At 35.7% G+C, this 16,935-nt stretch overlaps 1 protein-coding gene across 13 annotated transcripts in view; it reads left to right on the top strand.

Moving 5' to 3' along the window:
- Nucleotides 1-5,002: 5,002 nt before the first annotated feature.
- The window catches only part of IARS1 (isoleucyl-tRNA synthetase 1), a gene marked incomplete at its 5' end in the record, with an annotated part of 73,446 nt that continues 61,513 nt past the window's right edge, over nt 5,003-16,935 (top strand). For 10 of the 13 annotated variants that reach the window (XM_079706559.1, XM_079706561.1, XM_079706552.1 and 7 more), the window contains 6 exons: nt 5,010-5,128; nt 5,672-5,828; nt 6,080-6,199; nt 8,101-8,183; nt 11,596-11,713; nt 16,119-16,266. In XM_079706559.1, coding sequence (XP_079562685.1) covers nt 5,010-5,128; nt 5,672-5,828; nt 6,080-6,199; nt 8,101-8,183; nt 11,596-11,713; nt 16,119-16,266 — 745 coding nt within the window. Of the gene's footprint in view, nt 5,129-5,671; nt 5,856-6,043; nt 6,200-8,100; nt 8,184-11,595; nt 11,714-16,118; nt 16,267-16,935 lie in introns of all 13 variants that reach the window. The other 3 variants (XM_079706555.1, XM_079706563.1, XM_079706551.1) reach the window with 3 other exon arrangements.

The following is a 16,935-nucleotide window of genomic DNA, read 5'->3' as shown; positions in this document are numbered from 1 at the left end:
AATGTGTAGGAAAGGAGCAGATTCCGGGGAGGGGGATATTAGTTTTGTAAAAAGGGGATTGGTAAATCCCCATAGAGCAGAGTACATTTAAGCTAAGTAGTGCTAGAGTATTTGGAGAAAGGGCCTGAACGCAAAGCAGTATGTCAGCAAAGCAGTTTTGTTTCTCAGCAGTGTCAAGAATGTGATGTAGTTGGAGCTTGAGTTTTGTAAGAGTAAAGGCCAGGAGTAGTATTTGTGGGTAAGTTCATGCTGCCCCACTGAAAAGTCTGTACAGAAACCATTGGGAGTGAGGAACCATTGCATTTTTCTTTTTTTAATACAGAAGTGATACTTCCAGAACTTTTCTATTAGGAAGGTGGTGTGTAGGATGTATAGTATTTATTTTTCCCTTTATTTTTAAACTTTTTATGATAAAGTTAATACATACTCAAAAATAATCAAGACAGAGTAATATGAAGTAAATAAAAATCTGTTCTTTCACGCCTTCCTCATCTGATCCTATTCTCTGGTGGTAGCCATTGTTAAGTTTGGTGGGTAGCCTTCTAAATTAAGTACAGAATTACTTAAACATAGACTTAGTGTATTTTTAATCTCTTGAAAATATTATGATACACATAGTATAAATTGCTATAACTGTGACTTGCTGTTTTCTTTCTCAGTATGTATAAGGAATACACATATTTGATATATTATGATTTATTATTTTTAATGCCTGCATGGTATTGATGTACCATAATTTATTTTAGTCTATTACCTATTCATGGATATTTAAGTTGTTTTCAGATATTTGTTGAAAAGCTTCAGTTGATATCTTTGTACATATTTTATACATTTGTGTAAGTAAATCTCTGGGTTATATGTTAATAGGATATAAGTAGTTTGTGAAAAGGCTGGAGATGGACCCACCTCCTGGGTTAAATTTGACTTAATGTAACAAGTTATGAAGACCTGAGAATGAGGAAGTGGGAATAGAGAAATAGACTTAGAAGTCAGACCCACATGACTTGGTGCTCACCTGGATGTGGGGATCATCTGGTAGTATTAAGGGTGACCCAGAAATTTCAGGTAATGGGAAGGAATAGTGGAACTACTAGTACAGTGGAATTAAAAATGGGAGCAAGTGTGGCAAGGAAGATCATGAGGTTTATTTTAAACAAAAATGTTTTTGGTATGCTTTTCCAAGATCTGTGGAGGTAAATACAAGTAGAGGTGAAGGAGGGTATCTAGAAATTGCTGAACAGGAAGTTGAGGCTAAAGAGGTCTGAAGGAGTCATGGAATAAGGAAGATAGTGGAGGCCTTGGATTATAGTTAAAGGGAAGAAGAGGAGGTTGCTTCCCTGAGCGTGACCTGGTAGGGTTAACCTCCCTCTTCTTTCTTCTCCTCCCTTCCCCCAAGAGCCCTGTGGTTACTGGATGCTGTTGTGCAGGTACAGCTCTCCAGTGGATGTGAGGGGCCAGAGCAATCCTGTGATTTATGCATGGGGGCCGTTTCTCCTCAGCAGCCACCATAGCCCGGTCACTGATACATGGCTCTTCCTGGAATAGTCTATACCATTACATGGGTCTTTGTGTTTGGCCCAATAATGCAGTGGTTCTTAATCTCTGGGGTGAGTAGAGTCTCTCTAGAAAATTTTACAAAAGTTAAAAGCCATCTTCACAGAAAGCTTAAGCCTCGTTTTCTCAAAAAAAAAAAAAGTTCAGATAGATATTCCAGAATAATGGTCAGAACAGTTTAAGAGAATGACTTAAATTTTGATGTGCATGCTCATCCCCTAGGATCTTGTTAAAAAGCAGGTTCAGACTCCTCAGTCCAAGGTGGGGCTGGTGAGTCTGCTAGATCTAATCAACTTCCATAGATGCTGGCAATCATAGGACCAGCCTTGACAAGCATTAGGGGGTGACAGAAATAAATATGTTGATATCTAAAGATCTGTTAGTCTTCAGATGTAACCCCTTAAGTTTCAATTGGCCTCTAGTAAGGTTGTCACTGAACCAGTAGGACTCCTACTAAATCAGTAAATGCACAGACTAACACCTCTCTCCATCCTTCGAAGGCTGGAAATTATAACAAGAACTGAAGATCCAAAATGCTTTTCAACTTCTGTTTAATAACATTTAATGGAACACCCTAATCAGAAATGGATAGTTGAGTTAAATGGCCCACCTGTTTTTTCCTTATTTTTTTCCTATATGAAACTCAAAGGTACTCTCACATCTCAAAAATAAATGACAGGGGGACAAAAGGAAAGACACCGCTTGTAACAAACTTTAAAAAATGTTTTTTCTGATGTTAAAAATGTTTATTAAACAGATTACTCATTTCCATGTGTGACTCAGACCTCAGTGGCAAAAATCTCATTTTTTTATAGATTTTTCTCTTATGTGCAAAATCAATATCCTTTTAACTTTTTATCCCTTGTCTTGACTGCTAGGAAGCTCACAGTCATATTTTGAATCAGTGTTGCTAATTGATAAAAGCATAGGAGCTGCATGATTTAAATTTCCCCTGATCTTGAATTTCCATATAATTTTTAGATTCCCTAATTTTATTTTTAATCAATGTGTGTATTTGCCATTTTATGGTTAATCTTTTGGTTAGTCTCTTCACATTCTCTGTCAAATAAAATAGAATAGAAATGAGTTAACATAGTAAGGACTATATTTGTCTTTGAAATTCCATAATTTCTAGCCTTGCTTTATATACATAAATTTATTTTTTATTTGTTTTTTATTAAAAAAATTTTTTTGATGGCATAGGTCAATTACTGTACCTAGGCTTTGATGTTTTCAGAATTGGTTGAAGTATGTAAGTCTCTTTGCTCCTAGAATCACTTATCCCAGAGTGTCACAGTTCTTGTGTTCTTAAAGGTTTTCCACCTTCTCTGTTGTTTTCTCATTATTAGCAATTCTGTCCCCTTCTAATCTGATATTGGCTTGGAAATCTGGTCACCAACCTTATTAGAATTATAAAGTGAGAATAAATAGGCTTTGAGGAGGAATGGGCTCGAGGATGCTCACTAGATAGTTAAGCCCCGACTGATCAAGTGTTTCTGAAAGAGGTTATTAACAAACTTCTGAAAAAGATACTTTAAGACTTCTCTCACCAGGCACTAAATCAGAGAGATACAGAGTTTGTCTTTTACAAAAATCATGAGTAAGCAACAAAAGTGATAAAATGTAAAATTAGAATGAGCTAGGAATTATTTGAATGTGATTCTCATCTTTTTAGCTTTAAAATTTTTTTAGGTTTTGCCTGTTTTCCTCAGAAAGATTAGGTTGATTCAACAGAAGTGCTTTCTGTCCTGTGAATGTAGGTAAGAATTTTTACCTACTTTGAGATTTATTTTTTCAGATTATTAATGAATTTTTAGTATCATTAGACAGAATTGCCAAGATTTTCTTTTCTTTTTTTTTTAAGTGTGTTGTCTGCAATTACTAAATGTTATACTGTAGTTGTAGAATAAGTGAAGAGTGTGAATTGGACACAAATTCTGAAATAAATTTAAAGGTACCATATATTTCTACTTCATACCATATACAGAAATAACTCAAGATGGATCAGTGGCCTAAATATAACAGCTAAAACTTCACAACCTTGTTATCTGTAGTGGTTTCTTAGATATGACACCAAAAGTTGAAGTAGCGAAACCAATAAATAAACAGGACTTCACCAAAATTAACAGTGTTTGTGCTTCAAAGAATATATCATGAAGAAAATAAGAAACAAGCCACAGAATGGGAAAAAAATTTTTGCAAATCCTGTAACTGATAAGGGGATTTTATCTAGAATATAAAGAACTCTTACAACTCAGCAGTAAAAAGACAACCCAATTAAACAATGGGCAAAGGATGAATAGACGTTTCTCCAAAGAAGGCATGAAATGGCCAATAAGCTCAACATCACTAATCATTAGGGAAATGGAAATCAAAACCACAATGAGATACCATGTTATACCCATTAGGATTTCCTATAATCCAAAGATGGACGATAAGGAGTGTGGATGTGGAAAAACTGGAATCTCATTCTCTGCGGGGAGAATGTAAAATGACACAGCAGCTTTGGAAAACATTTTGTCAGTTTCTCAAAAAGTTAAACACAGTACCATATTACCCAGCAGTTGTACTCCGAGGTATTTACTTAAGAGAGCTGAAAACACATGTCCATATAAAAACTTATACATGAATATTCATAGCAGCTCTGTCCAAAAGTGGAAACAATGCTAATGTCCATGAACTGATGAATGGATAAACAAAAAGTGGCATATCTGTATGATGAAATATTATTCAGCCATAAAAAGCAATGAAGTATGAGTACATATCACAACATGGATGAACCTCGAAAACATAATTCTAAGTGAAAGAAGCCAGACGCAATAGGCTGTATATACATAATTTCATTTATGTGAAATGTCCGGAATAGGAAAATCTAGAGAGGCAGAAAGCAGATTAATGGGCTCCAGGAGGCTGGGGAAGAGGAGAATAGAGAGTGACTGCTAATGTGTACAAGTTCTTGGAGGGCAGAAGTGGGAGTAGTGAAGAAAATGTTCTGGAAGTAGTGAGTGGTGGTGGTTGCCCAACCTTGTGAATATACTTCAAAAAAAAAAAAGGTAAAAATGAACTGTGCACTTTATTTTTTTTTAATATTTATTTATTTATTTGGCTGCTCCAGGTCTTAGTTGCAGCATGCGGGACCTTCGTTGCGGCACGTGGGATCTTTTTTTAGTTGTGGCATGCAGGATCTAGTTCCCTGACCAGGGATCGAACCCAGGCCCCCTGCATTGGGAGTGTGGTCTTAGCCACTGGACCACCAGGGAAGTCCCATATTATATATTTTAAAAGGGTGAACTTTATGGTATGTGAACTTTACCTTAAAAAAAGGGGAATTTTTTTTTAAGTACCAGGTAGTATCATGGCTAGTGATAGGTACATCTATTTTAATGTATGGTACTCTGTTATTCCTAGACTTCTCTTTTGAGAATAATAAATTTGATTTCTCTTGCAGTAACAAAATGGTTCAACAAGTTCCAGAAAACATCAATTTTCCTGCTGAAGAAGAGAAAATCTTGCAGTTTTGGTCCGACTTTAATTGTTTTCAGGAATGCTTAAAGCAATCAAAACATAGGCCAAAGTATGTGAATTTCTTTGGTAGAGTCTTTAAGAATAAGAGGTCTTCCAAATAGAGTTCATATATCACTCTCTTCCTTTCCACTTTTCTCATTATCACTACCCTCATTTAAGCATTTAGACTAGTAGTGTAATAGCCTCCTATTGGGGTACTTCCTGCGTCTAGTCTTCATTCACCTAAAGACCAGTCCTTTCTTTAATTACTGTTTTCATCATGTGTCTCCTGTGCTCAAAAACTTTATCATAGGTGTTTGTTGCCCTATTTTATAGATAACTCAGGATCAGGGTGAATAATTTCCCTTATATCATGGAACTAATTAATGAAGGATGGATGGTCCAATACAGGTCTCTCCAACTCTGTCATAATTAGCTTTTTTAAAGGTAGGGCCTCCAGTAGATATCTAATCAGTTATGTCTGAGTTTCCTAGCCTCGCAGCTTTTCTTCTCCCCAAAGGCTCTACAGTTACAGGAGCTATCTAGAAAAATGCTGTCCTAAATTTTTGCTGTCTGTTTTAAAGTAACTTAATGTATTTTTATTACCTCTTAGATTTACCTTCTATGATGGGCCTCCTTTTGCAACTGGACTGCCTCACTATGGACATATACTTGCAGGGACAATTAAAGATATAGTTACAAGATATGCTCACCAGAGTGGGCTTCATGTTGATAGAAGATTTGGATGGGATTGTCATGGTTTACCTGTGGTATGTTTGAGTTACCAGCCTTATAATGTTTTGATTTTTTAATAAGCATTAGATTTCATTATATAATATGTTAAAGTATGAATTTTTGCTATAATCAGACTTTCTTCATTTTTATAATACTATTAATAGTTCGTTTTCTCTGTAGATTTTCTGAGAACTAATTTTTTTTAATCTGTTTTATTTTCTAGTTTTGTCGAATTGCATTTGTTTCATAGGGCAGGGCTGTTAACAATCTTATTGCAAATTTTCAGGAATATGAAATTGATAAGACACTGGGAATCAGAGGACCAGAGGATGTAGCCAGATTGGGTATTGCAGAATATAACAGTCAGTGCCGAGCAATTGTGATGCGATATTCTACTGAGTGGAAGGTATTTTTGGTTATTTTAAGTAGAATGAAAAAAAACTCTAGCTTTTAAATGGGGGTTGAAATGTTTTATGGTTCCTTGTGCTTTTTATGATATGTGCCCAAAAGTGTAACAAAGGAGGGGTTGATAATCCTCTTTAAAGGAGTGTTTAGCTTCCATCTTCAACTCCATTACTTAAACTGTTAGCTTAAACTGAACCCTCTCTTTTCTGATTTCTGTGTGCTTGATTGGTCTTCCATGTTTAATCTCCTACCTACCCACAGTATATGACAGGAATCATGCTGTCCTAGCAAATAGATTAACTTGAATGTTGGCAATAAAAAAATTCAGATGTTAAAAACAATTCACATTTGTACCCATGGTTTTATATTGACTCCCATCTTGTCCACTGCTTCTTTTAGTAGTAGAGCTCCCACAACTGGTACATTTTAGTAACCGTCTGGTGCTGGCAGAGCTCTTGTCCTCTCTTATTCTGATGTGCTTAGGAACAAAAGTCCTCAACTCCCCCTTTCCTCCGTGGCTCTCAGATTAATATATATATACAACTTAAAAACATGTCTGGCTTTTTTTTTTTGCATCTTCACTGTCTTACCACTTTGACTGTCAAATTTGCTATTCTTCAGAATTCCCTATTCTGCCAGTGGTATCAGTCTTCCAGACTTCAAACTTTAATCATCATGACCGATTCAAATGTCAAATCCTATCAAGCCTTTCTTAGTATCTCTTATCTAGACATTTCTTTTCATTCCTACAACCTAGTCTCTCACCCACCATTGTCTTTATTTCTGTAAGAATCTACCAATTGGTCTCTTGCTCATGTTCCTTCCACTTAGCCTGCCAAGTTATTTCTCTCAAGACTGTTCATTGTACTCTTCCTGCTCAAAACTTATCTTCATTGTTGAATGAAATCTGATTTCATCAACCTAAAAATCAAAGCTCCTCAATTTTCTCCTAACCTAACTTTCTTTAATCTACCTTTCTTGCCTGGTCACCAGTAGGGGAAAATCCTGATGATTATAACATGCATATGGGCTCTTTTCCCCACCCCCGCCCCAAAATAGTATGAAGAGCCTCTATACCCATCACCCACTTCCCAAAAGCTAACACCTTTAATAACTATAGTATAATTATCAAAAGCAGGATTAACATTGATATAATATTATACACCTTATTCAGATTTAGCCAGTTGTCCCACTGATTTTTACTTTTGATGCAAGATCCAATCGAGGAGCATAGATTGCATTTAGTTGTCATACCTCCTCAGTCTCCTTCAATCTGGAACATTCCCTCAGTGTTTGTCTTTCATGACCTTGTCACTTTTAAAGAATACAGACCAGTTATTTTGTAAGAAGTCCCTCAATGTCTGATGTTTCCTTATGATTCAGCTTAGGTTATACATTTTTGGCAAGAATTCCTCAGAAGTAACATCATCCCCTTCTCAGTCTATCATATCAGAAGGCCTGTGATGCTGATAAGTCTCATTGGTGTTGTTCACTTTGTTAACTAAGATGATTCTGTCAGGTTTCTCCATTGTAAAGTTGCAGTTTTTCCTTTGTAATTAGTAAGTACCCTGTTTCTTATCATACTATGACTCAGTAATTTTAGCAACCATTGATGATTCATGCCAGCAACAGTTAGACCTGTGTTTGCCAAATGGTAGTTTTGGTAGTCTTTTATAAAAGAATGTTAATACTTATAAATAACATTCCCTGCATAGAGGATGAATGCCAAGAAAACTTGTTCTTAACCTTACAAAATTTGTTGTTTACAGTATACATTTACTTGAACCATTGATTGTTCTGTTTTTCCAAAATCATCATATGTAGTGATAACAGAAGTAAAACAAATTGCTATACAATAACAAATACCATTGTCTAAAAACTCTAATATTCATATTTTTTAAGTCTACTATTACCAGACTTGGCCGATGGATTGACTTTGACAATGACTACAAAACTCTCTATCCACAATTCATGGAATCTGTCTGGTAAGTTTATTTGAAGTTGAAATATAATGACTATTTTGTTATAGTAGTTAGTAGAGATGCTCTAGCATGAATCCGCTTGTTTTCAGATCCACAATTATCTGAAATCTTTGGGGATGGATTTGTTTTGTTTCTGTTTTTAAAGACTTAATTTTGCTGTGAACCTAAAAATGCTCTAAAAAAATAAAAGAGGAAGATATACAGATTTCCCATGTACGCTGTGCCTCCACACATACATAGCCTCCTCCATTATCAGCATCCCCCACCAGAGTGGTACATTTGTTACAATTCATGAACCTACCTTGACAGATCATAATCACGCTAAGTCCAGAGTTTACATAAGGGTTCACTCTTGTTATGCATTCTGTGGATTTGGACAAATGTGTGATGACATATATCCATAATTCTAGAATTATGCATTGCCGTAAAATTCCACTGTACTCCACCTATTCGTCCCTTCCACCCCTAGGTTTATTTTTGAATTCAGTAAATTTTGGATTCTAGAAAGGTATCAGGTTATCCATATGTTCTGTAGTATATAATGGCCGTAGCAGATTGAGCAGGAACCTGTAATCAATTTCATTACTATTTCTATATCAGAACATATAACTCTTCACACTAAGTCAAATAAATGAAGAATATAAATGGCCTGATGTGAGTTCAAGGTTTTTTTGTCAAATTATTTAGTACCAAATTTTAGGAAAATTAGGTTTCAGAAATGGGTTTGTTTGTTTGAAGGAATTAAGTCTAAGAGATGTGTACTTGAATTTTTTACTAAGAGAAGTTGTATGTGCAGTCACTGTTTCATGAGTTTCAAAATGAATTTTGCTTCCTTTTACTATTATAAGACAACTGTTGGCAATGCCAGTCTTTTTTTTTTTTTTTAGTCTATTTTCTTTATTTTTGGCTGCATTGGGTCTTTGTTGCTGCGTATGGGCTTTGTCTAGTTGCAGTGAGTGGGGGCTGCTCTTCGTTGTGGTGTGCAGGCTTCTCATTACTGTGGTGTCTCTTGTTGCAGAGCACAGGCTCTAGGCACGTGGGCTCAGTAGTTGTGGCACATGGGCTTAGTTGCTCCGCGGCATGTGGGATCTTCCCGGACCAGGGCTCGAACCCATGTCCCCTGCATTGGCAGGCAGATTCTTAACCACTGCACTACCAGGGAAGCCCAGTGCCAGTCTTGATAGGTGATTTAACCTGAGCCTCCTACAATAGTCTGAGAATCATTATGTATCATTAATGGGAAAATAGTTATTATGGTTGCAAAATGACCTGTGTACATAACTCAGGCCTTGAGGGAGTCCTACTTTTGTTAAATTATGCATGATTACAGGTGAGTTGCAAAGCTCTTTTGTAGGATACATATTTTTGTGCTGCACTGTAGGTGCTTGTGCCTCTTACTGTTGTCCTGTCTACCTGATTACATTTCTGTTAGTCAAGATCTGTTGCACATGCTTGGCACATGCCTTTGCCTTTGAGGAGATAGATACCGTGGGACAGTTCTCAGACCCTCTGACTCTGATGTGCCCCTGTGGGTGCATCTCCAGACCCATGTACCCAAGGGTGAGAGCTGATTAAACTCTCTGATATGGCAGAAACTTTGGACAGGGGGGCTTCCCATTTCACTGAGTAGTTGGAGTTCTCATGATTAGGGCATTCTAAAAAGCAGGGTTTCTCTTAAACTTCTGAAAAAGCAGGTACTCTTTATGCTCTAGATCAGGACAGTTTAGCACTTAAATGTGGTTAGTATGACCAAGAAACTGAATTTCTAATTTTAATAGATTTAAATGAGCACATGTGGCTAATGCTACCATGTTGGACAATATAGCTCTACATCAGACTTCTTAATTTACATAAAACATACTTGAATTGGGGGAAAACCGTTTCAAAGCCTCTTGCTATTAGAATGTTAGTTATTCCTGAGGAACATGTTGGCATATAAATAAGGCATATAGACCTAGGGTGAATATTAAAAAAATAGTAGGAGATACATTTAAAATGATAACATTAATTTAATGGAGATAATTTAGATTGAGTTGGTGCTTTTGAGTATATAAAGTACTTCCACTTGAATTTTCCCAGATGATCCAGAAAGTCCTGTGGATTGGGTTAGGACCCTCTTTGAGATAAAGGCAAGTGGTTGTGACTTGCTTGAGATCACTCAACTAATTATATGGCTCTTAGGCATGAATCTTGGTCTTATGATACAAATCTGACACTTTTCCTCTGGTCTCCAGTGAATGTCCTTGCATCAGAGTATATAATTTAAGATTGAGTTTAAACTTGGGAAATTTGTTACAAGATGTCACCTTTTAGGCTTTATCCAAAGCCAAAGGAATACCATGAAAATACTTGCACAGTTTTACATAAAAATGTATTTTAACAAATGGGAGAGAATTTAATACATTTATTGTGCCAAGTACATAGGAATCAAACTGTAAAAATGAGTTAAAGTAAGGATTCCTACCAAATGAATTCTGGCACCCAATTGGGAAAGGTGAGTAGTCACCACAGGAGAACCTGGGATGACTGTTTTCCAGTGTCTTGCTACATTTAGCTTAGAGCAACATGTTTAAGTGTTTAATAAAAGTTTTTGACTGACTGTAGGAGAGATATCTGATCCTAATCCCAGTGGTTTTTACTTTTTAAATTGCCTCTGTAAAACTGTCCATTACAGTGAAATTTAAGCAGTATACCAGAAAACTATTAAGAAAAACAAAAAGTCTGGGCTTCTCTGGTGGTGCAGTGGTTGAGAATCCACCTGCCAATGCAGGGGACACAGGTTCGATCCCTGGTCCGGGAAGATCCCACATGCTGCGGAGCAACTAAGCCCCTGCGCCACAACTTCTGAGCCTGTGTGCCTAGAGCCCGTGCTCCGCAATAAGAGAAGCCACAGTAATGAGAAGCCTGCACACCGCAATGAAGAGTAGCCCCCGCTTGCTGCAACTAGAGAAAGTCCGCACACAGCAACAAAGACCCAGCGCAGCCAAAAATAAATAAATAAATAAAATAAATTTAAAATTAAGAAAAAAAAGTCTGAAATCCCAACCATAGTTAACATATTGGTGAAAATCTACTTTTCTAGCATCTCTAAAAATTTAAATATGTATACTGATACATACAGTTTTACATAATTGGTACCTCATTGTACAGTATGGTGTCAATTGCTTTTCTCAGTCAACATCAAGTCATGAACACCTTTCCATGTCAACAGTTATTTGCACGTTTAATGTCTACATAATATCTCATTATACTGATCTGTTGTAATTTACCAGCTATTCACCGGTTGAGAGACATTGTGTTTCCACTTCTTTGGCTGTGAGAAACTCTACAAACCAGAAACTGGCATAAATGTTTGCATTTGGGAAAATAGAATTATGGTTATGTAATTGTAAAATTCTGTCTGTTTACTTGCCAGGTGGGTCTTCAAACAGCTCTATGATAAAGGCCTTGTTTATAGAGGAGTGAAAGTCATGCCCTTTTCCACTGCATGCAATACTCCACTTTCCAACTTTGAATCTCACCAGAATTACAGGGTATGTGAGATGTCATTGGCGTTAAGTCATGTACTCAGAAGTTAAATGGCTGTGGTGATCATGGTAACTTAGTCCCAGTGTGGAATGTTAGCCTGGGGAGTGATGTGAATTATGTGTCTTAATGTGATAGGTTTTGCTTGTTTTAACCATATTTTTATGCCTCTCTTTGTTTAATAAGTCCAGCTCTGCTCTATTTTCCTCCAGTCACTGTTTCATAAGGGTTATTGCTTAGGGTGTTTTTGTGCCTCATCTGAGGCTTTGGAATATCATTTATTTGTTAAAAGTATTTGGAGGAAAATCTGATTTGCGATTGGTGGTGTGTTATGATCTTTGATGAATGGAATAACTTGCTGTCATTGGTATAAGAGTTTAGACGTGTCTGTTGTTTACAGAGTGTACTGCTTTACCTTATCCAGGGAGATAGTAAAGACTGTAAGTCTTCAGGAATAAGAACCATCTGTTCTCATGTGTGTATATTCAAGGGGTGTTTTATTTCTGAGTTTATCTAACCCTCTTTGTTTTTAAAGGATGTTGATTTGTTTGGAATTATATCTCATGGCTAAGGTTTAGAAAAGAGAAATGTGCTGTAAATAAACAAACTGTGGTATATTTACCTACATATCATTATTATTAACACTTGCATTTCAAAAGCACTTTTCGTCTTGCAGAATGCTTACAACATCCCATTGGATCGTTGCATATCCTTGTGAGGTGGGCATGATGATGCCTTCCTGTTGTCCCCTAAATACCCTTATATGGCGGTGCTCATGTTACTATGTTTTTTTTAATAAAATATTTTAAGCACATAAAAATGTAGAGAATAATATACTAACTATTGAGTACCAAAGACTTAAGTTTTGTCAAATCTTAATATATTGCTGTATTTGCTTACTTTTTAAAAACACTTTAACGTGGAGAATTTCAAGCATATACAAAAGTAGACAGAATAATTAATTAACAGAATAATTAACTCCCATGTCCTATCGTGTATCCCCTACAATCTCTATAGTCAATCCTGCCTCATCTACACACTCCACTTACTTCTCCCAGACCCTTTTTCAAAAGCAAATTTTAGACATATCATTTTATCAATAAGTAATTCATTATATATCTTTACTAGATAAGAAATATTTCTTTAACATTACCAGAGTACCATTATCACACCTTAAGAAGTCATCATCAATCATTCTTAATGTTCTTAATATTAAATATTCTGTAGTTGTTTAACTCCTGGATATCATCAGTGTTCACATTTCTATTTGTCTCATAAACAGCATCCTTTTTTGCCCTCGGGTTATTTCTAGTTGGGTTTTTTTGTTTGTTTTTTCTTTTTTTGTTTTGTTTTAATCGAGACATAAGGAAGGTTCATACATGGTAATAGTTGTCTTTTAGGTCTGTTTTAATGTGTAGGTCTCCATTTCTCTTTCTATATTTTTCTTTTTCTTTTTTTTTTCCTCCTTGCAAATTGTTGTTTGGGAAACAGATATTATCTTGTAGTTTCCCACAATCTGAGTTTTGATGATTACATCTCCATAATCTAACATTTTCTCTGTCCTCTGCATCTTATAGAAATAAGTACTTCTTTTTTTTTTTTTTTTTTTTTGCGGTATGCGGGCCTCTCACTGTTGTGGCCTCTCCCGTTGAGGAGCACAGGCTCTGGACGCACAGGCTCAGCGGCCATGGCTCACAGGCCCAGCTGCTCCACAGCATGTGGGATCTTCCCGGACCGGGGCACGAACCCGTGTCCCCTGCATCGGCAGGTGGACTCTGAACCTCTGCGCCACCAGGGAAGCCCAGTACTTCATTTTTATGTTTGCTTTGTTTATGTTTTTTTGGTGGGGTGGGTTAAATTTTACCTATAATTCAATGCTCTAATGTTAAGTATACCATTTAATGACTTTCATGAGGAGAATTCCCTGGTGGTCCAGTGGCAACTCCTCCATGCTTTCACTGCTGAGGGCGCAGGTTCAATCCTTGCTTGGGGAAGGAACTAAGATCCCGCAAGCCTCGCAGCGTGGCCAAAAAATTAAAAAACAAAACATGGGTTTCACTAAATGCATCTGTTTTTGTTGATTTCAAATACATCAAATTCACAGATAGCAGTTGATTAGTTTTGTCTGGTTCTGTACTTTGAAGAAATGGAAAGATCCACTATGTATTCTTCTGTTTCTGGCTTTTCTCACTCAGCATTATGTTTGTGATAGTCATCCATGTTATATGTAGTTTTGGATCTTTTGTTCTAATTTCTGTGTAGGAGAATATACCACAGTTTGTTTATTTACAGCACATTTCTCTTTTCCATTTCCTTCTTCACATCCTGATAGGTAACCACTATGCTGAATTTGGTGTTTCTTTTTCATGCATATTTTTATATTTTTATTATCTGTATAAGTATCCATAAACAGTATTTAGTGTTGTTTGCAAGTTTTTAAATCTCATTCATTGTATTTATTCTGCACCTTGCCTTTTATACTAAACATTGTTTTAAAGTTTCTTCATATTGATACATGTAGTTTTAAGTTTATTTTTAACTGCTGTATAGTGTTTCATATAACAAATAGATTACAATTTATTCATTCTTTTGATAGATATTTGAGGTGTTCAGAGGGCACAGCCTTTTTTTTCTTTTTAAATGGTAATAATTGGTGTTGCTCCAAACGTTTTGTAATATAAATCTTTGTGTACTATGCTGGAATTTTCTTTGGTAACTAAATTTTTACATGTTAGAGCCCCATTATAGCTTGTTAGGTCCTAGGGTTTTCAAAGTGTATACTCTTCTATAAGTAAATAAATACATTCTCTTATTGGGAAAGAGCAAGCTGTACGTCACTAAATTGAGTTACAGAAGAAAGTCCTTCCAACTTTTCCAAAAGGTAAACCAACTTGTGGTATATAAAAATATTTATTTTTTATATTGTCTAAATTTTTAGTTTTTAGAAGTCTGGTTGATGTGATTATTTATGAGGCTTATGCTCATTGTGGAAAATTTAGAAGCCATAGAAGATATAAAGAAGAAGGAAAACAATTATAATCCCAGTACCCAAAGGAAATCACTATTAATGTTTTATCTAGATTTACCTTCAGTGGCTTTTTAAATTTTTTATGTTTATTACTATACATACTAAAATTAATAATTTTTATATCTTAGTACCTATTTCCTGGCTTAATAAGACAACATTTTTTTGCTCCTCCATTTACTTGCTCTGTCCCATATACTTGCACAAAATGAATATATACGTGAATCCAACACCCAGATAAAGTTAAAGAAGAACCTTGTCAAGCAACCTATCAAAAGCACTCCCTTCTCATGGTCCCTTCAGTTTAGCATGTATCCCCCCACTCCTCTATAGCAACCACTGTCCTCACGTCCAACCTCATTGTTTGCTGATTCTGTACTAAATATAAATGGAATTGTACACTTTGTTCTTTTTTTGCATCTGGCTTCTCTTGCTCAAGATTATGTTTGTGAAAGTCATCCATGTTGTGTGTAGTTGTAGATCATCATTTTAATTACTGTCTTGTATTTAACTTATCCATTCTAATGTCGATGGACATTTGGGTAATATCCAGTTTTTGGCTCTTATCAGTAGTACTACTGTGAGCATTCTGGAGCTTGTCTTTTGGGGAGCATATATACACATTCCCAGGAGTGGGATTATTGAGTCATAAGGTATACTTACATTTAGCCCTAGTACAAGAGTTGGCAAACTTTGTAAAGGCCAGATAGTAAATATTTTAGACTTTGTTGGCCAGATGATCTGTCAGTCCTGTCAAAACCATTCTTAGGTTTTGGGCTCTATAAAAACACTTAATGGCCAGATTTGACCCATGGACCATGGTTCATTGCCTCCCACTCTAACCCCAAAGGGATTATACTTCCACTAGACAGTTCTTATTGCACTGCATCCTTGTCAGCACTTAGTATTTTCTGTCTTTTTTCACTTTGGCCATACTATGAGTGTGTACTAAGGATTGTGTTTGTTTTTAATTTCTGGCATAATTTCAGACTTCCTGAAAAGTTGAAAAGAATTCTCATATACCCTTCAATTCAAATAAAGAATAACACTGTTTTCCAAAATCGTTATTTTATTGACCTAATTCTTTATGGACTTATTATAAAATAGATCATTGTAATAGTGAAATTTCATTTATGTATCCCACTTGCTACACTATAAATGTTTTATTTGTGACTACTAAGGTAATTATTAAAGCATTTTCTTTATGTAAAAAATGTACTTGGAATTTCTCACTTTGTATTTTCTTTTTACAAATATGGCGATTTTTTTTAAAGCTCAGTTTATTCTGAAAATAAAGGTTTATTTTATTCTTTAGGATCAGTTCATTTTTCTTCCATGTCTACAATTATGGAATCTGTAAAAGAATACTTTATCTCATTTTATTTCAGGATGTTCAAGATCCTTCAATATTTGTAACTTTTCCTTTGGAGGAAGATGAAAATATATCTTTGGTTGCCTGGACAACTACTCCCTGGACTCTACCTAGTAACCTTGCCCTGTGTGTTAATCCAGATATGCAGTATGTGAAGATTAAAGGTAAGTGTGAGCCTGGTTACTTATGATCAATATGAATAGAATAATTTTAATGAATTTTGGGAAAGAATGAAGCTTACATTTCTTCCCTTTTTTTTTTTTTTACTTTTTTTATTGAGGTATAATTGACATACATTATGTTAGTTTTAGGTTTACAACAAAATAAACATTTGTGTACATCATGAAATGAACACCATAGTAAGTCTAGTTAACATTCATCATCATACATATTTACAGAATTTTTTCTTGTGGTGAGACCTTTTAAGATCTTCTCTCTCAGTAACTTTCAAATATGTAATATAGTATTATTAACTATAGTTGCCATGCTATAAATTATATCCCCACGCCTTATTTTATAATTGGAAGTTTGTACCTTTTAACTCCCTTTACCCATTCCACCCCCCCCCAAACACACACACCCCTGCTTCTAACAACCACCAGTCTGTTCTCTGTATCCATGAGGTTTATTTTTGTTGCTTTGATTTCATTCTTATTCCACATATAAGTGAGATAATATATTATGTGTCTTTCTTTGACTTATTTCACTTAGCCTAATGCCCTCAAGGTCCATCCATGATGTTTTTTGTTTGTTTGTTTGTTTTGCGGTACACGGGCCTCTCACTTTTGTGGCCTCTCCTGTTGTGGAGCACAGGCTCCGGACGCACAGGCTCA

This window comes from Hyperoodon ampullatus (genome assembly GCF_949752795.1).
Source record: "Hyperoodon ampullatus genome assembly, chromosome: 6".
In the NCBI taxonomy this organism is placed as follows: Eukaryota; Metazoa; Chordata; class Mammalia; order Artiodactyla; family Ziphiidae; genus Hyperoodon; species Hyperoodon ampullatus.
This window is presented reverse-complemented; position numbering and strand designations above follow the sequence as displayed.